Below are 24,204 nucleotides of genomic sequence, written 5' to 3'. Positions count from 1 at the left end.
TTTTTTTTTTTTTTTTTTTTTTTGCGGTATGCGGGCCTCTCACTGTGTGGCCTCTCCTGTTGCGGAGCACAGGCTCCGGACGCGCAGGCTCAGCGGCCATGGCTCACGGGCCCAGCCGCTCCGCGGCATGTGGGATCCTCCCAGAGCGGGACACGAACCCGCGTCCCCTGCATCGGCAGGCGGACTCTCAACCACTGCGCCACCAGGGAAGCCCTAGACCTTGTTTTTGATGTGTATTTCACATTATCTAAATACATCCAGTTATGCAAATTTATATTTTTATTTCACATCTTTGCATTCTTGATATACATAAAACAGGACAAAGAACACATTTGCAATATTCAGCCTGGAAAATCCTGCTTGGGGCAGACAAGATTCTCAGCTGCCTTATTCTTTCCGCACATGTAAAAATATACTTCTAAATCATTGGGGTAAAAATCAAGATGGGTATAAGAAAAAAAGTGACTAAATTTTTGTGTCACCCGAGGTTATTTGTACTTGGCTTTTAAAATGGTCATCTAATTACTGAATAACTATTTAATGGGTAACAGTTCTTTGGGAGCTCCTTAAACGATTTCAAGAAGCTTAGCTGGTTGTTTCTGGGGTTCTTGTAATCTGTATGCAGTTGACACTAGCTATACACCAATGCTGTATATTCACCTAAGATCTTTTTAAACACAGTAGTCAATGTTACTATCCCTTTTTTGTGAAAATATCTTGCCAGGCTAGAAAATAAACAGTTATTTTTTCCATGAGGCAAAGGAAAATGACAGACCAGTGTAATACAGCACTAATTTGAAAGGACATAATCACATTGAATGAAAGACTTTACCATTTTAGTTATAATCTTACGAAATTCAAATATACCTAAATCACACCATGATTCTAGATGACTGCGTGTTCATTCTGTTCAATGTTGCCCATGAGATCTTTTGTATCACTAGTTCCCGGACTCGATCCACTATTAAAATAGAGAGTGTTCTCAAAAGTGTCCTCTCGAGGGAAAGGCACACGTCTTTTCTTATAAAAGAAATACGCAGCGAAGCCAGCACCCGTTATAATCAGGAGGACCACTATGACTACCACTCCTGCCACGTTGGAAGATGGTTTGGAAGGGCCCATCTTCCTTGGGTCAGCTGTAAATAAATAAACATGTTAGGAAACGAGTTAAGGGGAGGCAGAGAGTAGAATGCTATGGAAACAATACAACTTTCTTCTTAGGAAAACTAAAATTCACAAATTTTCTTTCCAGTGACATTTGCCAAACAGAATGCAGGACATGAAAACAGAAGTCCACGTGGTACAGAAGATTATTTTACATGTTAAGATGACTACACAGTTGCAAGAATATTTCATGTTATCTACGTAGCCCTGAACTGGTGTAATATTTTATTTTATTTATTTTGTGTGTGTGTTCATGTGACCCTTATTTTATTTCATAATGGCCCCAAAGCCCAAGAGTAGTGATGCTGGCAACTCCAATATGCCTAAGAGAAGCCATAAAGTGCTTCCTTTAAGTGAAAAGGTAGAAGTTCTCAACGTAATAAGGAAAGAAAAGAAGTTTGCTGAGGTTGCTGAGATCTACAGTGGGAATGAATCTTCCATCTACGAAATTGTGAAACAGCAAGAAAGTTGTGCTAGTTTTACAGTTGCGCCTCAAACTGCAAAAGTTACAACCACGGTGCAATCTTTTAAATTTTTAAAATATTTACACCTGTTTCAAAATAATTCGGAGAAAAAAGAAAGTGAGTGGTGGAAATTTGAACACATGAGTATTAGTTCACAGACAGCACTTATGAAGTTAACAAGGGGGCTTTAGGCAAGCTATAAATCTCACTTTGAGTTGTTTTAGCAGCAAACAACATGAGTGAAAGAGGATCAGTTCTTTATTCAAGCTGTCCATAAAATTAAAATTTAAAACATTGCTTAAAAAAGAAAAGAAAAGGAAAAAAATCACAGGGATTTCTAAGAGAAATTTCCTCAGTGGGTTCTCATAGGGCAACCCTTGGTAACAGAGCAATCAATGTCCTCAGTAAGATCTACGATAAAAACACCCACCTGACGCCAAGGCCGGCTCTCCCAGGGCATCCTTTAAGGAAGGTCGATGTCATAATGACAAAGGCTAGTATAGCTCAAGAAATTCGACTGAGAGTGCGGGGCGGATAGGAAGGGATTATTGTGGTTTTTAAAACAAACAAATTTGATTGATATATTACTAATATGGAAATTAAAATTTCAAAATGGTCTTACCTTTTGTTGTAATTAATGTATGAGTAGGCTCAGCATCAACAACTGTTTGTAAAATAAGAAAATAATTAAATACTTATTAAAAACCCATAATAATTGCATGTAGATAGTGAGCATTATTTGGTTTACAAATACATCAAATCATCCATGTTGGATTGATGGTGATATATGATACAGATAGACAATAAATAGATGATAGATAGGTAGATAGATAGATAGATAGATGGATGATTGACTGGTAGATAAAATCTGCATATTTATACAGATTGATCTATCTATCCATCCTATAACAGCATCCTATAGCTGCATGATGAGTTTGAATACATTGGAAGATCTGAAAATATGATCTCCCCGGTTGCATTTGAGCCACTGATACTCACCCTCAAAATATACCCAATCTACCCATAAATAATGTATCCTAGGCTAGCAGTTTTGAAAATGGCTCACTGAAGCATAAGGTACTACAAGGCATTTGAATGAAAAATAAAATAAGATTCCAACATTGCACCAAAGGGTGTGGTATCTTAGAACAGAGCTTTCAAAGAATGAAGAACTACGCGATTCTAAAATAAAATAAAAATCTACTGGGGATGGAGTGTTAATTTATCCAACTCATTTATTTAAATCTCTTATCTAATTTATAATTTTGTCTCTTGGGAAAGATATTACATGAAGTAGAATAGCATAAAACATTATGGAAGTCCAGAGAGTATCACAGCATGGGCATATAATATTATTAATTCCCCCAGCCCCTGCCCTGACATGGTCTGTCATTCAGTCTCCGAAGGAAACTTAATTGGTGTTACATGATTTATTCCTTAATAAATTCTCATTCCTCCTCACCGTCCACTTTGGTTTGGCCAGGGTAAGTATTTCACCCCTTCTTCTCGCACGCCATAGGCCTGGCTCTCCAAACTGCTCACAACTTCGCAAATCCATATGCATGGATATCCCATTATAAATGTATTGATATACCAAAATCATTACATCAGTTAAGCAGAAAGAGAGCGTTTTGTGCTCACTCAGAACTGCAGACAGCAACTGATCACCACGGCAGATTGGAATTTCTCACTTATAAAGAGGGAGATGGACTTCCCTGGTGGCGCAGTGGTTGAGAGTCCACCTGCCAATGCAGGGGACACGGGTTCGTGCCCCGGTCCGGGAAGATCCCACATGCCGCAGAGCAGCTGGGCCCGTGAGCCACGGCCGCTGAGCCTGCGCGTCCGGAGCCTGTGCTCCGCAACGGGAGAGGCCACAACAGTGAGAGGCCCGCGTACCGCAAAAAAAAAAAAACAAAAAACAACCAGGGAGAGGTTTCAAGGAACCTGTAATCACATTATATTGATAATCGCACACCTGATATCAATATTTGAAAGAGATGGGAGCCTGGAAACACACATACCATAGGACAGATTCTAACTTACATTTCGGCCTTTTACAAATGTATCCTTTGTAGGAAGAACAGTGAATATTACTCCAAAATCCAGAAGATGCATATAAAGCGACACAATCATTTCTTTCACCAGACGGATCTCCTGTCTTCCAGTTGACAAAGGAGAGTGGGTTGTTGTTTATCCATAGCCACATTCCTGATTATCAGAGAAAGCCAATAAAAATAGAAGTTAAAAATAACTTGCCTTAAAATAAATTCAACTTATTCGTGTAAAATTTCTAAGCATGTTATTTTATACTGCAATCAACAGCTGTTTACAACCAAACTTTTCACAGGCAAGATAATAGTAACTAGTTGTTACAGGGAAACTGAGAATGTGTTTCTCACGTAGTTTTAGTTGAAAATTTATTCCTAATTAGTATAAATATGTAAACTTAACCTCCCCTAATTGTTTTTTTCCTGGCAAAAGATAGAAAATATTTTTTAAAACTTCTTTAACTTAGCTACAGTAGATATTCTTTAATTAGCAACTTTCAAGATAGCCTAATATGTGAGTCATTTAAATTTTCACTTCTTACCTCAAATGAAAATATGAGTTTGAATTTTCAAACTCTTCACAAATTAATCATTACTTAAGGCAAGACTTTCTAGGACTGAAAACTTGTTTTACCTACAACATTCTGAAATGTTTGTGATTCAATGATCATGCTGTAAAAATTACCGTCAACATTTCTATACAATCCTATCCAAAAGTTGGCTTTGCTTTGAAGTGGCTCAACTCGATATGACAGGAAACTCGATTCAGCAGCACTTTCAATGGTAACCAGAGAGGAACCTGCAGAGTACAAAAGAATAAATATGATGGCAGTATATTTAAGTAGTTGAAAATATTTTTATAATGATAGTATTGATATTAAGAGCAATACAAAATCATCCCACTATCTCCACTTAAGGAGAAGAATTTCAAAGAGTGGCCATTTGGCTTCTAAGAATTTGTTTCCATTCTGAAAATATTATTTTTTTAAGCATCATTTGTGTACAAGCACTTAACGACTCACTGCAGGATATACAACGATGAGTAGGACATAGAATGTTTAAGAAGGTTATGGTTCAGTGGGTAGTAATGAGTTGAGAGTATAAAAAAATGTATTAGGAGAATATTTGTTTTAGGGGAAGCAACTAAAAGGGAGCATGGAGGAGACAGAATTTAAGATACTAGGGAGCATAATATTTCAAGTAGAAAGGATAGAAAATAATTCCAGGAAGAGGAAGAATAAGAGAAAAGATGAAGAGAAAGGGAAGCATAGAGCTTCTTCATGAACAGAGATAGCTCACAGATGCATGGAATTCTCCATATTTGGTTTTTAGTAACAGGATTTGAAATAGATAGGTAGGTAGGTAGGTAGGTAGACAGATAGATAGATAGATAAGGCAATTATTGGGGTAAATGAATAGTGTTAATAGATAGTTCAGTTTGGCTGGATGAATCTGGTCAATGGGTGAAAAAAGACTTGGGTTAGGTCTCACTGCAGACGGTAGGAGACTGGTATTTAGGGTAATGTGGTGATTACAAAACACAGTTTTTTTCAGGCAGCAGAATGATGCAATGCACTCTAGGAGTATTAATCCAGCTGTTATGTATAGGACTGCACAAAAAGGAGAGAGGAAACAGGAAGACTGCTTAGATGACTATGGCATTGACAACCCAGTCAAAGATTGATTCAGAGCCAGCACTGTATTTTATAGTTAAATTACAGAATTTTAAATAATAACAACTTAAAATATAATTTAAGCAGTTTATGCCAGACATTTTGCTTTGCACTTTATAAGCATGATGTCACTAAAATTTTACAACAATCTTATTACATTAGTAGTACTTTTACTCCATTTTACAGATAAGGAACCTAAAGTCCAGAGGGTAAGTAATTTACCAAGATCCTAATGACAGAGGAGGGCAAAGTCATGGCATGATCCAGGCATCTGGACCTTGAGGACCTATACTTAACCATATGCTTGCACCCCATGTTACTGGGTCGTGGATTATTCTCTTGATGACTGTTTTCATTGCATAATTTCATAACCCATTATTAAACATATTTCATAGACAATAGCCATTTCAATATATTTGTGACATATTTTGATGAATGCAAATCATTCTACATATTCTACACATTCACTGCAAGATTTAAAAAAAAAATACTCAGCAACATGAAAGAAAAACATTTTTTTAATTAAGATAAAGCAGGTTTCAAGTGACGTCATAAGGACTGGCAGAGTAAGTACCCCTGAAACTCCTCTCCTCTACAAAAGCAATAAGAACACTAACAAATTTGTCAAAATCAACTTTTTCAGAACCCTGAAAGTTAACCAGCAGCTTGTAACAATCCAGGAAGCATTTATTCAAGAAAATGCTTGACTCTCAGTAAGAAAAGTAAGCTACATGGTGTTTTAACTTGTCCTAATCCCATAGCTTTATCCCTAGCTCTGCGACTGCGTTAAAAACCAACGGCCTCAAAATCACAGTGAAAACCAGAAGCCAGGAAGACACTGGGAAAGTCAGAATGGGACTGGGGTTCTTTCTAAGTCACCTTCTCAAAGAATTTCCATTATTTGATCTCTCTGACATTTCCCTGGAAAACCTCACTTGCCTTGATTTGACCTGACTCAGAGCTCATCCAATGTAAACAGCCTTTTCCTTGAGGGTATTTGTCAAAAACTAACAGTGGCAAGTACCTAATATCACAGCTGCCTGAAGCACTGTGGGAAACAATTTTAGGTTAACAACAAGGTAACCAAAAAACTAAAAGGAAAAACTATGGAGTAAAATGTCCATAGGGAGCTTTAAGAAGCATTGACCTATTCCTGGGAGCCTAGAAGGCCACAGACACACACTGGGGTGTGTACACGCCCAGGACTATGTGCATGCCCATGAAAGATCTGAAAAGTCCCTACACTCTCACCTCTGGCTGACCCTGAGGGTCTGCACAAGCAGGAAGTGAAGGCTAAGGCAGAGTTTTTAACTGCCTATATGAGTGTTGAAAGCATGTCTTCAGACCAAGCCCTTCAGTAAAACCTGGGGAACTTTCTGGTTCTAGGCACTAAGGAAATACGTTCCCAATCATTAGCTGACCACTAAACTAAGTAGGCAAGAGACTTCAGTAACCGCACTTGAAAAAGAATACAAAACTTTACAGAATTCATGAGGGAAAGTTACTAAACAAGCAAATAACAACAAACAGCAACAAAAACAAACCTTGTGGAGTGGAAATAAATTTATTTCCAGAGTTAAATATTCATTTTTCAACAAAAAATTATAAGAAATGCAAAGAAACACGGAAGTATGACCCATACCAGCAAAAGAAGCAGTCAATACAAACTGTTCCTGAAACAGCCACACCTCTGACTTACTGGACAAAGACTTTTTAAATCAGCTGTTTTAAAGATGCTTAAAGAACTAGAGGAAAAACTGTCTAAAGAACTAAAAGAAAGTATGAGACAATTGCTCACCAAATAGAGACTATTAATAAAAAGGTAGAAGTTGTTTTTTAAGAAATAAAATTCTGGAGTTAAAAAGTATAATAATTGAAAGGAAAACTTCACTGGAGAGGCCTAACAGTGAGTTTGATTAAGCAAAAGCAATAATCAACAAACTTGAGATTATCCAGTCTGAATAATGAGGGAAAAAAAGAAGAAAAATTTACAGAGTCTCAAAGATATTTGGAACATCACCAGTCAAATCAAGATACACATAATGGGAGTCCTAGGAGAGGAATGAGATAAAGAGGCAGAAAGAATACTTGAAGAAATAATGGCCAATAGCTTCCCAATGTTGATGAAAAACATTAATGTAAACATGCGGGAAGCTCAACAACATCCAAGTAAGATAATCTCAAGAAGCTCCACATCATAATCAAACTATCCAAAGATAGAGAATCTTAAAAGTAATAAGAGAGAAGTGATTCATCATGTCCAAGAGATTCTCAATATAATTAACACTTCTTTCTCATCAGAAACCCCAGAGACCAGAAGGCAGTAGGATGACATATTCAAAAGGCTGAAAGAAAATGACTGTTGACCAACAATTTTCTGTCCAGCAAAACTGTCCTTCAAAAATAAAGGAAAAGTTGACATTCTTTTTTATTTTTAACATCTTTATTGGGGTATAAATGCTTTACAATGTTGTGTTCGTTTCTGCTGTACAACAAAGTGAATCAGCCATATGTATACATATATCCCCATATCCCCTCTCTCTTGAGCCTCCCTCCCACCTTCCCTATCCCATTCCTCTAGGTCATCACAAAGCACTGAGCTGATCATCCTGTGCTATGCAGCAGCTTCCCACTAGCCTTCCATTTTACATTTGTTAGTGTATATATGTCAACGCTACTCTCTCACTTCATTCCTGCTTCCCCTCCCCCCCATTCCCTCAAGTCCGTTCTCTACATCTGCATCTTAATTCCTGCCCTGCCACTAGGTTCATCAGCACTGCTTTTTAAAATTCCATATATATGTGTTAGCATACGGTATTTGATTTGTTTTTCTCCTTCTGACTTACTTCACTCTGTAGGACAGATTCTAGGTCCATCCAACTCACTACAAATAACTCAATTTCGTTCCTTTTTATGGCTGAGTAATATTCCATTGTATATATGTGCCACATCTTCTTTAAAGACATTCTTAGATAAACAAAAATGGAGAGAATTTGTCACTAGCAGATCTACTCTACAAGAAATACTAAAGAAAATCCTTCAGGCCAAAATAAAAAGATAGTTGACAACAACTTAAATCCACATGAAGAAATAAAGACCACCAGTAAAGGAAACTACATAGGTAAAAACAAAAGACAGTACGAATTTATTTCTTGTTTGTACTTTTGTTTAATCTTATATGATTTAAGGACAACTGCATAAAACAATAATTATAAATCTGTGCTGATGGGCATACAATGTATAAAGATGTATTTCTATGATAATAATAACACAAAGGACTGTAGAGGGAAAGGGGCTATATAAGAGCAAAATTTTGTACTCTATTGAAATTAAATTTATATTGATTTGAACTAGATTGTTGCATATTAAGATGTTATTTATCATCCCCAGGGCAACCACTAAGAAAATAACTAAACAACACATAGTAAAAAATATAACAAGGAAATTAAAATGGTACACTAGAGATTATCTATTTAATGTTAAAGAGTGTAGAAATGGATAAACAGAGGAACCAAAATACATAAGACAAATATAAAATAAATTAAAGGGCAGATATAAATCCTACCTTATCAGTAATTACATTAAATGTAAATGGATTAAGTACTCCAATCAAAAGACAGAGATTGGCAAAATGAATAAAAAATAAAAATAAATTTTAAAATAATACAACTATATTTTATCTACAAAACACACATTTGAGATTCAAAAACATAAACATGTTAAAAGTAAAAGCATGGAAAAAGATATTCCATGCAAATAGTAAATAAAGAAGAGCTGGAGTGGCTATACTGATACTAGACAAAAGACTTTTAGACAAAAATTGTTACTAGAGACAAATAAGGATGTTTTATAATGATTAAAGTTTTAATTCATCAAGAAGATATGACAAATATAGACATACATGCACTGGACAATAAAGTCTCGAAATACATGAAGCAAAAACTGACAAAGTAGACTTCTCCTGACTCAGAATTTAAAGTAAAAACTCATAGGGAGTTTTTAAACTCCCTGTGGCAACATATAAGTCTCCTGAAATTCCCTTCTCCCACATACACACCAGTGAACACCTACACATAGAGCAATTCTATCAGTAAAATCCAGAAACTCAGTGACTCCTACATATAGGGCAACTGAGAAAACACAAACATCTAAATGAGTAGGAAAGGCTGAGACACACTCTCTTCATAAACCCCACCCATGGCACAGTGCCGTATAATCAGGAGGGAGCCCCTAATTGCCAGCTTCTCCCTGAATAGAGAAGGGTTTCAACCATACATCTAGCACCCCAAATTTTTAGGCTCCTGTTCCTCTATTTGAAGGAATAGGCCCCCCAAATGCCTAACTCTGGAAGCTAACGGGGTTTGCAGCCACGAGACCCATAGGACCACAGAAAATAAAGCAGTAGTTGTTAATGGGCATCAAACACTTGCCATGGCTATTCTCCCAGGGCTCAGCTAAGAGGGAACAGATAAAAATGCCCATCCCTCAGTCTTTCCCTAGAAGGAGACTGACTGCATACTTTACAACCTGCTGCCTGGGGGGTCCAGCTGCTAATTTGCATTCAGCAAGGGGCTAGCTGTGATCCTCCTGGGGGAGCTGGTGGGCCCTTCTGCCACCTTCTTTCTCCAACTTGCTGCAATGATAAAGTCAGGTCACCAACAGGTCTCTGGAAGGAGCTTAGACACACACCTGGCTTATATACTTTCCCGGGTGCCTGAGGGTCCAGATTCTAATCAGTCTGCTTTTATGTGCTAACTGTGATCCTCTCCTTTGGGATATCATCAGGTATTGGCACACCCTCAACCACTGGGAGCCACTAAAAACAAAGACAACAGCTTGTATAACCATAGAGTTTTGAGTGACAAACAGGAACTTGGGCTGGATTGACTGATGAGGTTCATCTCCCACACAAGACCACTCTCAAGACTGGGAGAGGTGTCTCTTTTATCTAATGTGCAGAAACCAACACAGAGAGTCAAGGAAAATAAAGCAAAAGCAAAATATCTTCCAAGCAAAAGAACAAAATACATCTCCAAACTGATATTAATAAAACAGAGACAAGTAATTTACCCAATAGAGAGTTCAGAATAACAGCTATAAAGATACTCAGTGAGGTCAGGAAAGTAATGCATGAGCAAAGTAAGAATTTCAACAAAGAGAGAGAAAATATTAAAACGTACCAAAGAGAAATCACAAAGCTGAAGAACACAATAACTTAAATGAAAAGTTCAGTAGAGGTGTTCAACAGCAGACTAGAAAACTGGAAGAAAGAAACAGTAAACTCAAAGAAAGGGCAGTCAAATATATCCTGAAGCAAAAAGAAAAAAAGAATCAAGAAGAGTCAAGCTAGCTTAAAGGACTTATGAGACAACAGCAAGAGGATCAATCTACACATTACAGGAATTCAAGGAGAAGAGAGAGATGGGGGCAGAAAGCTTATTCAAAGAACTAATGGCTGATAATTTCCCTAACCTTGGGGAAAGAAACAGACATCTAGATCCAGGAAGCATACATAAGGAGTACCAAATATAATGAATATAAAGAGACAAACACTGAGACACATTATATTAAATTGTCAAAAATTAAAGACAAAGAGAGATTCTTAAAAACAGCAAAAGAAAAGCAACTTGTTACATAAAAGGGAACCCTTGTAAGACAAAACAAATTTTTCAGGAGAAACTTTGCAGGCTGGAAGGGAGTGAGAAGATATATTTAAAGTGCTTAGAGATAAAAGCTTCCAGCCAAGAATACTCTACCTAGCAAAGCTGTCATTCAGAATTAAATGAGAGATAAAGAGTTTTCAAGACAAACAAAAGCTGAAAGAGTTCATCACCAATAGACCAGACTTATAAGAAATGTCAAGGGGAATTCTTCAAGCTAAAATGAAAGGACACTAATTAGTAATATGAAAATGTTTGAAAATATAAAACTCAACAGTAAAGGTAAATGTATAGGAAAATCCAGAATATTCTGATACTATAATGGTGGTAAGTAAATCACCTATAACTGTTGTATAAAGGTTAAAAGACAAAAGTATTAAAAATAACTATAGGGCTTCCCTGGTGGCGCAGTGGTTGAGAATCTGCCTGCTAATGCAGGGGACACAGGTTCTGAGAGGATCCCACATGCCGCGGAGCAACTAGGCCCGTGAACCACAACTACTGAGCCTGCGTGTCTGGAGCCTGTGCTCTGCAACAAGAGAGGCTGCAATAGTGAGAGGCCCACGCACAGCGATAAAGAGCGGCACCCGCTCGCCACAACTAGAGAAAGCCCTCGCACAGAAACAAAGACCCAACACAGCAAAAATTAATTAATTAATTAATAAACTTCTACCCCCAACATCTTAAAAAAAATAATAACTATAAATACAATAATTTGTTAATGTATACACAATATAAAAAGATGTAAATTGTGACATCAAAAATATAAAAGGTCGGGGGAATGTAAAAATACAGACTGTTTGCATACATTCAAAGTTAAGTTGTTATCAGCTTTAAATACACTGTTATAACTCTAAGATGTTTCATGTAATCTTCACAATAACCACACAATAAAACCTATAGTAGATACACAAAATAAAAGGAAAAGAATCTAAGTAATACTACTGAGAAATCATCAAATCACAAAGGAAGTGAGCAGAGAGGAAGAAAGGAACAAAAGAAGGTCAGGACAGACAGAAAACAATTAACAAAATGGCAATATTAAGTGCATACATACAAATAATTACTATAAATATAAATGGACTAAATTCTCCTATCGAAAAACATAGAGTGGCTTAATAGATTAAAAAAAAAACCCAAAAAAACACAAGACAACTATATGCTACAAGAAACTCATTCCACCTTTAGGACATACATACGCTTAAAATGAAGGGATTAAAAAAAATTATTCCATGCAAATGGTGTTGAGAAAACTGGACACCCACATTCAATAGAATACAACTGGTCCACTCTCTAACACTATACAGAAAAATCAACTCAAAATGATTAAAGACTTGAATGTAAAACCTGAAATCATAAAAATCCTAAAAGAAAACACAGGCAATAAATTCCTCGACATTAATCTTTTTGTATTTGACACTAACAGCAAAGGGAAAAAAAGCAAAAATAAACAAAGGGGACTACATCAACCTAAAAAGGTTCTGCATAGCAAAGGAAACCATTAGCAAAATGAAAATGCAACCTCCTGAATGGGAGAAATTTTCTGCAAACAACATGTCTTAATAGAGGTTTAATATCTAAAATATACAAGGAACTTATACAACTCAATAGCAAAAAAATAACCCCATTCAAAAAATGAGCAAAGGACCTGAACAGATTTTTTTTTTCCAAAGGAGACTTACAAACGGCTAAGAAGTACAGGAAAAGGTACTCAACATCACTAATCATCAGGGAAATGCAAATCAAAACCGCAATGAGATATCACCTCACACTTGTTTAGGCTAGCTATTATTAAAAAGATAAGAGATAACAAATGATGCAGAGGATGAAGAGAAAAGGGAACCCTGCTAGTGTGAATGTAAATTGGTACAGTCCTTTTGGAAAACAGTGTGGAGGTTCCTCAAAAAATTAAAAATAGGACTACCATATGATCCAGCAATCCCACTTCTTGGTATATATCCAAAGGAAATGAAACCACTATCTCGAAAAGATAGCTGCACCCCATGTTCATTGCAGCATTATTTATTATAGCCAAGACATGGAAACAACCTAAGTGTCCATCAACAGATGAATGATTAAGAAAATGTAGTATGTATATACAATGGAATATTATTCAGCCTTTAAAAAGAGGGAAATTCTGCCGTTTGCAACAGCATTGATTAACCTAGAGGGCATTATTCTAAGGAAATGAGCCAGACAGAGACAGACAAGTACTACATGATATTACTTACAGGTGGAATTTAAAAGTCAAACTCACAGAAACAGAGGGCAGAATGGTGGTTGTCAGGGGGTTGGGGGGTGGGAGACATAAAGAGATGCTGGTAAAAGGGTACAAACTTTCAGTTATATGATAAATAAGGTCTTAGGAACTAATGTATAATATAGTGACTACAGTTGATAATACTGTATGGTATCACTGAGATTTGCTAAGAGATTAGAACTTAAGTGTTCCCACCACACACACACACACAAAAAGGTAAATATGTGACGTGATGGTCACGTTAACTTGACGGTTAGGAATCCTTTCCCAACAAATATGTGTATCAAATCATCATCTCTTACACTTTAAATGTATTACAATTTTATGTCAGCTATACCTCAATACAACTGAAGAAAAAAACTAAACATAAAAGTAAGAAGAAGTGAAAACTCCAGACTGACTTTTGAATGAACCTGAAGGAAATGAGCATGTAACCCTTGCTCGCCACTGTCGAATGAAGAGCCCTGACTTAGGGCATAATCAGAATTTAGCCACAAAGTAATTCAGTAAAGTATTCAGTGGGATTTAATTAAGTAGATTTTTTAATGCACCCTGAAAAGTTCGCTTTATTTGACATTTTTATTTCAGGAGGGAAATTGTTCATCTATGTCGTGTCACTTGAGTTTTGTTTCGTATTTATTCACAAAGATAATCGGATCTAAATGCTTTTCTATTCATGGGAAAGCAAAATGGTTCCTGGGCACTTGTGAAGCCTGAGCTGATCAGTGATAAAAGATGAACGCAACACTGAATAATAATCCTAACAATTTAGAATATTAGGGCAGAAAGACTTGTTCAGCGAGTCACTGCTTTCTGCCAAATTCTTTCACCTTTTGAGGCTACAACGTTAGAAATTATATTTGGGGGGCATAATGTTGACCTTTCTGTTACAATATAAATTATTAAGACAAAGAAACAGGTAATTTTACTTTCCCTAGGTTTTTAATATACAGTGTTACTAGTATCCTGGTACTCTAAATAGATGATTGTGGGATTTTCTGACGGTAAATGTGGCACTTACCCATTCGAAGACATTCCAGAGAAGCTTGGCCCCAGTTCCTTGTATATGAAGACTCGATATAGTAGCAGTGACCATGGAAAGGAATCCACGCTGTGTGCTCTGACTCGGGGCATCTACCAGGCAGCTGCGGAGGTTCAGTGGCAGGGATTTCTGTTAATAAAAAGACATTTCAAATAAAGTAAGACCTGAAGTTTCTTTAGTACATAGAATAATATATCAGCCATTAAGGAAATTTTCATCGCCTATCATTATTGTTTTTTAAGCTCTAATGGTAATCATTTGGATATGCCGTTTCTATTATTGAGTATTCTTTTTACTTTATCATTTTTTTTCATATAAAATGTATTTCCACAGAAGGTCCTATGGTATAACGGTGGTCAATCACATTCATAATTAAGCATGAGGACCTATAGATACCTACAAAGACGTTAATAAGTTCCCCTAAAAGGTCAACCATAAATAATTTGCAAAGGTAGTCTTCCTTCTAGACATTTTCCCTTTTCTAGGATCCTAGCCCTTATAAAACCTTCTTAGCTATGACTGACATTGATGGTATAGGTAGAATTCTAGGACTTTACCACTGTCTGACTCTATAACTGTATTCTAGGGCTGTATCACTGCAACATCACTGACTCTGATGAACCTACACATATTCTGATAAAATTATTTTGATATAGCTGTGCTGTCAACATCAAAAGTAAACATCATTTCCTGAGGACTCTGACATCACAGCTTCAGAGGCCTATCCCAATAATAAAAATTCAGAAATGTATAAAGAGGAAATAAACTCTAGCAATGAAGACAAATTTCTCTCTCTGTTATTTTGATCTCTATATATTTGTTTATTGCCAGGTCAGTCTTTGGTTACGTGAAGGAATATGTTTTATCTTATCCTTAAGCCACCCCCAAACATGTGACTGTTTAAGAATATCATCGGTGGTTTGTATTAGCTTATTGAGAAAATTTCAAACCCCTTGATTGTTTTCGTGGATTCAATTACCGTCTGATCTTTTGCAGAGAAAATAAAAACTTTCATTGCAACGTGCTGTCTTCCAATAGCCATCAAGATCCATATAAACACACGCTGACTTCAGTCTGGGCTCATCGCTGGCCCAATTAGTGTATCTCACCCTCCATTTATCGGTCCAAACATATTCATTATTGGTCTGCAAGAACAAAAACAACTATTAACATGGAGCCTGGCTTCATTTAGAAAATACCAAAAGAACCCAGCAAGGAGTAAAGAGTATATTTAAGGCTGTGATTTGACAAAGAATCTTCAACATTTGGGAATTAAAAGGACATTATAAATTTTTTCTACCAAATCAAATTCAGGAAATGCAGACTTTTTAAAGAAAAAACTACTTCTTAAAGCTCCCCATGAAGGCATCGTTGGAAGCTATTCTGAAAAACACAGACTTAAAAACCTATGTCTTATTCTAGAAAACTCTCTTTATTTGCAGGCCCTCAGTGCAAAAGAGGGTTTTACCTTTGGAACAAATAAAACACGTATTATATTATCGTTGAAATGATAATAAAAACTAAGTCATTTTCCTTGCACTCATGGACCCGAGAGAAACACTTTTCTAATCTTACTGTTTGGCTGTTGAAACAGGGCCAACGACAAAGGACTTATGCAAGGTGGCGCGGCTGGATAAGAGAGGAGCCTAGGCCTCTTACCTTCCAGTTAGGTGGTCTTTCAACCAAAATGAATCTGATGGCATCTTTTAAAGATAATTGCTTTATTCAATTTGCATACTTCTTATTAAATTTATTTGGGCAAATTTATGGTCACATACAAATTAATTGACAAAAAGACTACTTATCCATAATGTTCTTTTGACAGTCTAAAAGAAATTTTACAGGTAAAACCTCACAACAGATGCTGTATAACTTTAATCGGAGATAAGTGAATTTTTCAACCATTCAAACAGCTGTCCCCTTTTTAACTGCATTATTTAATTCACCAAAGCAATTACCAAAGATTTAAGGACAAAATCAAAAGCATGCATAATCTCGAGTTAGAATTTTGTAGTATTCTACCATATTTAATCAAATAACGCTGGCATAATCATTAACTCCATAGATGTAATAAATACAACAGTATTGTTTTAGCTATAAATGTTGAGATAATGGAAAGCTATTTAATCTTTCTAACAATAAATAAAAGCCTATTTTAAACTCGTAAGAGAATTGGGACCATATTTGTGAGAAGAAAATATATGAATTATCAAGAGAATTAGTTACTAAAAATAGATTCAACATAGAAGTAAAAATGCCGTGCTTAAGCTTAAACACAGAAATCATTGTGTAACTACTTACTTTTAAATGTTTACTAACCTACTTGGGAAATACTCATTGCAAGAAGTGTAAATGTTGGCCTCTGCATCATATGGTGGAAGAAGCTCTACAAAGTCTGGCACCAGTCTCCTTTCCAGCTATACCCCCTTGTCTCCTTTTACTTCTTCTTGGTACTCCTTCCTTATGAGCCACCATCCTAGACCACATCTGTAAAGTTTGACTTTCTCAGAGAAGCCCTGTTGGTCCTCTCCCCTTGCACAAATGATCGCTTTTCTCTCCTCTCCCAGCACTTTGTATATACCTCTCTTTGACACTGTATTATATCTCTTGATTACTTGTTGACATCTCTATTTACTGTACTAGGAAGTTTGCTGATTGACTAGTTAGATGGATGTATGGATGGATGGAGGATAGATGGATCCCCTGGCATCAGAGAAGACTCATTTTAGGAAAGTTTTGGCAACTCCCACACCACTCTTAGTTCTGTGTCTCAGCCCTCACTCTACACCATCTTTTGCCAACCTTCCTTCTCTGTTATGGAATACAGGGAATTGACTGCAATGAAATCTGTCACACACGGATGGAAGCTGCACAGCTTCAGGACAGATAGCAACTCCAGAATGGCTTTCCACAAAAAATAAAGAATATCCTCATCGCCCAGGAACTACGCCCCTGACGCTTTCTTAATTCCTATGGCATAGTTGTAATCATGACACTAGAAAGAAATAAGTTAATAAATAAAACTGTTTAGGTGCAGAACTTAATTTTCATACTCAAAATATACAGTAACACTGTATATTAAAAACCTAAGGAAAGTAAAAATAATACTTATCAGTTAGGTAAGTCTTAGTTCGATTTCTGACATAACATCACTAACTTGCTAGATCCTTGCACTGGGTCCTAGAGAGATTGGGTCTTGCACATGTCAGTATCATTTCCAAAGCCCAGCAGGTTTTTACACACAACAAGTATTCAACAGAATGAACAGAAGAGAATCATATTCAATCACAATTTATCAATCATGTCAAGTCGCACATGTTTCCAGCATCTTACCAAGTTACTGTTCAGGGCGATCCACACAGGTTCATTCAGTGTTTGCATCTGCATCCATGCAAATGCGTTACTATAGGGATCTAGAATGCTAGCAATCAGGGAAGTGTGAAGCTTGCAATAATCATCTGCTTCATGCCACTGCAGCTTTAATTTCATGAGTGAATAGCTACTTTCGCCATATTTAATAAAGCCATCTGTAGGAATTGTTGTTGGAGAACTAGGCAAGGAAGGGTCTGGAATAAAAAATTATTTCCATTAATATTAAACATTACCTGAGCGCCATCAGTACATGACTTCTATACCTCACACATCCTAAAAAGAATCTGAACAGCACAATTCAAACTGTCAGGTGTTAAACATATTTTCATGAGCCGTTTCACACCAGAACACAAAGTTCTATTTTTTAATCAGTATGCCTGATTGAAGTAAGTCATTTCCAAATGCTATTTAGAATATTAAGGTAAATGCACGATCAAGTTTCTAAACTATAAAACCAAAAAGACTTGCAAATACTATGAGATCTAGTATCTGGATGAAAGACACGCCACAGTTTAATCTCATAAATTAAAGAACATCTATCATCTGTCGACACGAATCTTTTTTTTTTTCCATCTTGGTCAAATTTTAAGGTCAAGAACAGTCTTCCTCTCCTTCCCTTCCCCCACCCGACTCTGTTCCATTCCACCCATGAATTTGCATCTATTTGTATCTGTTTGACTTCATCTGTGAATCATGTACCTTCAAGAAATTGGTTTACGGTCTGGAATGAAGCCATATAACAGTTTCCACTTCATTTAACCTTGATCTCAGGATCAAGCTTTAATCTTATGATGATTTCCCATGTGAGCCCCATATCTTATCCAAACTGAAGCCTTTGCAAGCTGGTGTCACTCTGGCTTTCTGATCTTTCCTCCTCAATCTCTCAGCATGCGTTTCTAATAACTGCTCTAGACCCACCCATACTTTGGGCCACTTACTGTCAAGACCCCAAAAAAATCTTGTTTCTGGGCGCCTTAGCTGATGCCTTAGGGCAGAACAGAGGTCAGCGGATGACAGCCAGAGGGTGAAATCTGGCCTGTTGTCTGTTTTTGTAGCCCATGAGTTTTTAAATGGTTGGGGAAAAAAAAACAATGAAAAAGATTTTGTGACATGTAAACAATACATGAAATTCAAATTTGTGTCCGTAAAGTTTCCCTGGAACTCGGCCACGCTCATTTGTTTACATACTGTCTATGATTGTGTGCGATCACAGCAGAGTTGAGTCATTGCAACAAAAACTTCATGGTCTACAAAGCCTGCAATATTTATAATCTGTCTCTTACAGAAAAAGGCTGCCAACCCCTAGTCTAGGGTTCTAGATGTCCCTGCCTACTGATGTTGTCTTGGCCAATTCTCCAACCTGTTCCACTGCATACCAACCCAACCCACCATGTGCCTTGTTCTGTCACTCCAAGAATGCCAAACTTTCTTTTGAAGAATCTGGTAAGGCAACAATTTTAATTCAGCAAGGAGGGCAGCCTCCCCTTTCTTCTGCTGTTGCTGCCACCGTGTGTTGATAGAATAGCATTAAACCAAGAGACCCAGCCCCAGATCCTTACTTGTTACAGCCAGTAGGAAGTAAACAGTCTCATCGTTTCCCAGCTTGGAGAGAGCTGGGTTTGTCTTAACAACATGGGAAAAGTTTTGGACTGCTAAAAGTGCCCAATGAAGCTTGAGATAAAGCTTTAAGAAGCTTCACCAAAGGCTATACGCAGCCAGGAAATTAGCTCATTTATCCAATTAGCTTGTTTATTAAAACACTCATGGAAAAAATTATAAGGAAAAAACTAAATCACTGAGAGGTTACTTTCAGGTGGTTAGATTATGGGTAATTTTTTCTCTTTATGCTTTTCTAAAATTTCATCAAGGGATTGTTCTTAAGTGTTTTATATTCATATGTATTCATTCACGTTTTTATTTAGGTATCTTTATATATTTACATGAATTCATATATATTCATTCATACGTACTCATATATATGAACAAAAGCAACACTGTTTTACTTTTTATTTATTTAATTTTATTCTTTTGGCCACGCTGCACAGATGGCGGGATCTTAATTCCCCAACCAGGGATCAAACCCAGGCCCCAGCAGTGAAAGCCCTGAGTCCTAAACACTGGACCACCAGGGACTTCCTGAAAACAACACTGCTTTAAAAAAATACTGAACACACATTCTTTGTTGAACTTTTAGAAAATATAGAAAAGCATAAAAATGAGAAAAAATTACTTAGAATCTAACCACATCAATATTTTAGTGTTTCCTCATAATTGTTATATATATAGAGAGATATAGATGTATAGACATATTATATATAATATAAATGCAAATATACATACATAGAGAGAGAGCATTAGAAAGAGAGTTTTTGATAAATGAAGAAAAATACAATAGTACAGTGAAGGAACTAAAGGTCTTAATCCCACGATGCGAACATATCCACTATTCCTATTTTGATGCATTTCCATCGCCTTCTTGTTCTTTTTTTTTAAGGGGGTTCAAAGTGTTTTTTGCATCATCAGTAGTCTACAAAATTTCATATTCTGCCTTTTTCACTTAACACTGTCGACCTTTCCTGAAACCTACGTCATTAAAAATTGTCAAAATATCTTTTGTTGGCAGCAAATATTCTATCCCTTGTGTTTACAGGAAGAAGAAAAAGAAGATTTTATACAAGTTTAGGAACCATCGTTCCCTCCTGGAAGGGGACTCCCCTCTTTCCCCAAAGTGTGGAAGCACAGATGCATTACCAGTGGCCTAAGATTCTGGTGCTCGAAGGGTGTAGCAGAGAGAGAAAAGTGGCATGGCCTGGACCTTCTTTTGGATCAATAGGAGGTTAGAATTCCTGCAGGACTTTGCAATCATCTGAAAATATCTTCAGTGATTTTCAGTCATTGTCAGAAATTGATATCAGTTCCCTGATTCCCCAGAAAGTATAGAAAAATTTGTTAGATCCGGGAGATCAAGTAGCTTCTAATTCAAGCTCCTCTGAGAGCTCTGCTCAGGGTGACAGCAACCCACCTCAACTTCAACCCTCATCTCTCATCTTTTATTTTCTGAACCTCTTCTTATGTAGCCAGATGTTTCTATTCTAATTTCACTCGAAACTAAAATGCACAAGACCATAATCTTGATTCTTGGTCGATATCCACATATCTGTTTTATTTTCCTTGCACCATAGTTAGGCTTCCTAAGATGAAAAAAGGACCACAAATAAGACATCTACATTTTTAGAGACACAGCATATATAACAAGTAATGAGGCATATAGGGTGTTTTGGGGCAATGGTTCTCAAATTACACAAATTGAAGTGAGGTATCCCTACTCTGACATTTTTTTCTTTTAAGGTAGAGGTAAGCAAGCATCCCAAATTTCTAACAAAATTAGAAAAAGTTTCAACCTCTAGTTTAACCCGTGCAAACTTTCTGGTAATGGATGAGGGGGCACATTCATGAATAAATTACGGAAAATATCCTTTTTGTCTGTCACAGCCATCCATGGATGAAAGTGAGAATCAAATAAACATGTTGATGGGGACTTCCCTGGCGGTCCAGTGATTAAGACTCTGTGCTTCCACTGCAGGGGGCGCAGGTTCAATCCTTCGTCGGGGAACTAATATTCCACATGCCACACGGCACGGCCAAAAAAAATTTTTTTAATTATTTAATTAAAAAAGTTTTTTAAAAACAACGTGTTGATGTGCAAGGGAAGGGTCACTTTTTAAAAACAAAACTTAATTTTTTTAGAGCAGTTTAAGGCACACAGCAAAATTGAGAAGAATGTCACTTTTTAAAAAGTATGGAAAAACCCCACCTCTTCCAGCCCAGCGTGGTCCGGTAGGACTTACCGGGAGGTGTACGGCATATATAACCTCGCTTACTGTCACAGGTGTCATCCATCCATTTTCCTGCATCCCTTGACTTCCCTCCGATAATAAGAACACAGTCAGCCTGTATATTCATGGAGAAGAAAAAAAAAAGCCAAATGTGGATGGATAATTATTTAAACCAATTCATTAATAAGTAAAAAAAAAAAAAAATCCTTTATCCCGAACCTCCAAATTTAAGGATAGTCCTAATTCATCTACAGCATGTTTAATTCATCCCTACTTTCCATGGTACTGGCCAACTTCCATGCAGATCCCTCACTGAACCCTTGCTATTTTAATTGAAAATTAAGCAGAGTTGGATAAACTTTGGAGCTGGTTCTGAGAAACGCTGCTGTCAGAAATCTCATTAATTCCCTGAAAGCTACCACAGCTTTCACCAGGGCCAGAGACATCTTCTCAGCCTCCAGCCTCATTATCCCATGAGCCTCAACTATCAGGAACCCCTAACGTACATTTCAAAGATTCTCTGCTCATTCCCATACCCCTTCTCAGCTATTCTTATCTTTCATTATCCTGGCTCAGCATCTCTGCTCTAAACCAGGAAACCTACACAGAACAAGCATGTTTCCACTACACAACACACGTGAACATTTCTCTCCCACTCCCTTTATCAAACTACATTTAATCCTCTTGATTTTATAAGTCCTGAAATTGTAACAACACAATATATGTGTTTTGATTCCAGTTTTGTGGAATACAAACTTTACATTTTTACACACGCTAAGAAAAAAATCTAGGAATAAAACCAACAAAACAGTGTTGTTGTTTTTTTCCTGGAAGGTGAGTTTACAGATTTTGTTTGTTTCTGTTGTTTCTCCTTTTCATTATGTTCTAAAAACAAAAAACTTGTGCAACATTGAATTTTTTTAAATGAAATTTACCACTCATCCAGGAAATCTTTCTAAGCAAACCCTATCTCACTCCAGTCTACTTTTCAGCCCTCATTTATGTAATAAGGATTGAAAGAATTTCTCCCCCGAAAGTCACTTACCCACAACCAGAATATATCTACCCTACACATAGCTACCACATTAATTATCATCAAGATGCCATCTTGATGAGATTGTTTTTCTGCTCAAACCTTTTTTTTTGCTGCCTATCTGACAAAGTCCAAACTCTTTCTTAGGGCATCTAAATTTCTCTGAATTCTGCTTTCCACGTTCTAAAGTTGATGCCTATTTCTTTCCTGCATGACACTCCTACTATATTTAAAGCTCTTTACTTCCACCCAAACCCATCTTGTGCCTTTTTCTTAAAGACTTTATTCACCTTTCCCACTTAACACAACCTTCCCCAGCCTCTTGCCATGACTCCCTAATCATGATGTTTTAAACTTCTTGGGAAGAAGACCCACATTCTTCTTCACATGCCTTCTTTCCATCTGTGGGAAGAGCCCCACAGATACGTGCTGCCTGATTCGATCACTACATCCCATGGTGAGTTTCTTTCCTCCTAACTATCACGCTTTATAGCTGATCTTCTCATTACACACTTTCATTTTGTTCCTCTCGTCTTTCTTGTAGAAGACTTGGGGTCTAGCTTAGGTGGAAGCTTCTTCAAGGTAGAATAAAATCTTATGTGCCTCCATGGATCCCACAATGCCTAGTGTGGTGTTTAACACTGCTTAGTCGGCTTCAATGATATAAGATTAAAAACAGTGAAATAAGCAATTGTCATGTACCACAATGTTCATTGAAGCTCTATTTACAACAGCCAGGACGTGGAAGCAACTGAAGTGTCCATCGACAGATGAATGGATAAAGAAGATGTGGCACATATATACAATGGAATATTACTCACCCATGAAAAGAAACGAAATTGAGTTATTTGTAGTGAGGTGGATGGACCTAGAGTCTGTCATACAGAGTGAAGTAAGTCAGAAAGAGAAAAACAAATACCCTACGCTAACACATATATATGGAATATAAAAAAAAAAAATGGTCATGAAGAAGCTAGGGGCAGGACAGGAATAAAGACAGACATAGAGAATGGACTTGAGGATATTGGGAGGGGGAAGGGTAAGCTGGGACGAAGTGAGAGAATGGCACTGACATATATACACTACCAAATGTAAAACAGATAGCTAGTGGGAAACAGCCGCACAGCACAGGGAGATCAGCTCGGTGCTTTGTGACCACCTAGAGGGGTGGGATAGGGAGGGTGGGAGGGAGACGCAAGAGGGAGGAGATATGGGGATATACGTATGCATATAGCTGATTCACTTTGTTATACAGTGGCAACTAACACAACAATGTAAAGCAATTATACTCCAATAAGGATGTTAAAAAATAAATAATTTAAAAAATTTAAAAAAATTTTTTTAGAAAAAGAAGCAATTGTCTGTCTCTTAGGTTAATGCACTTAGCACTTAGCAGCGTGTTTGACACTTAATTAGCACTCTGCAAACAGTAGCTCCATCATGACGATGACGACGAGGATAACTTTAGAAGCAGTAGGAGCTTGCAGAACTACACCCCAAATACTACGACACTTTCAAGAGTTTAGGGGTAGCTGATGCAAAGAACATTGCTAACTCTGGGTTCAAGCGTACGTGCTGACGACAGCCTGGGCCCATACTGGAGCTGGCTTTCCCTATTCCTCGCTACCATCACCGTCTATGTCCTCCCACCC

At 37.1% G+C, this 24,204-nt stretch overlaps 1 protein-coding gene across 2 annotated transcripts in view; it reads right to left on the bottom strand.

Moving 5' to 3' along the window:
* Positions 1-214: 214 nt before the first annotated feature.
* Positions 215-24,204, bottom strand: part of MRC1 (mannose receptor C-type 1) — a 96,295-nt gene continuing 72,305 nt past the window's right edge. For both annotated transcript variants that reach the window (XM_024750139.1, XM_024750138.1), the window contains 8 exons: positions 21,532-21,634; positions 17,645-17,877; positions 15,291-15,456; positions 14,291-14,440; positions 4,362-4,475; positions 3,672-3,836; positions 2,251-2,292; positions 215-1,136 (listed from right to left, as the gene is read on the bottom strand). In XM_024750139.1, coding sequence (XP_024605907.1) covers positions 886-1,136; positions 2,251-2,292; positions 3,672-3,836; positions 4,362-4,475; positions 14,291-14,440; positions 15,291-15,456; positions 17,645-17,877; positions 21,532-21,634 — 1,224 coding nt within the window. In that variant the 3' untranslated portion in view covers positions 215-885. The remainder of the gene's footprint in view (positions 1,137-2,250; positions 2,293-3,671; positions 3,837-4,361; positions 4,476-14,290; positions 14,441-15,290; positions 15,457-17,644; positions 17,878-21,531; positions 21,635-24,204) is intronic.

The sequence above is a fragment of the Neophocaena asiaeorientalis genome, unplaced genomic scaffold, assembly GCF_003031525.2.
Source record: "Neophocaena asiaeorientalis asiaeorientalis breed wild unplaced genomic scaffold, Neophocaena_asiaeorientalis_V1.1 scaffold4, whole genome shotgun sequence".
In the NCBI taxonomy this organism is placed as follows: domain Eukaryota; kingdom Metazoa; phylum Chordata; class Mammalia; order Artiodactyla; family Phocoenidae; genus Neophocaena; species Neophocaena asiaeorientalis.
Note: the sequence above shows the minus strand (reverse complement) of the source record. Positions and strands in the feature narration are given on the sequence as shown.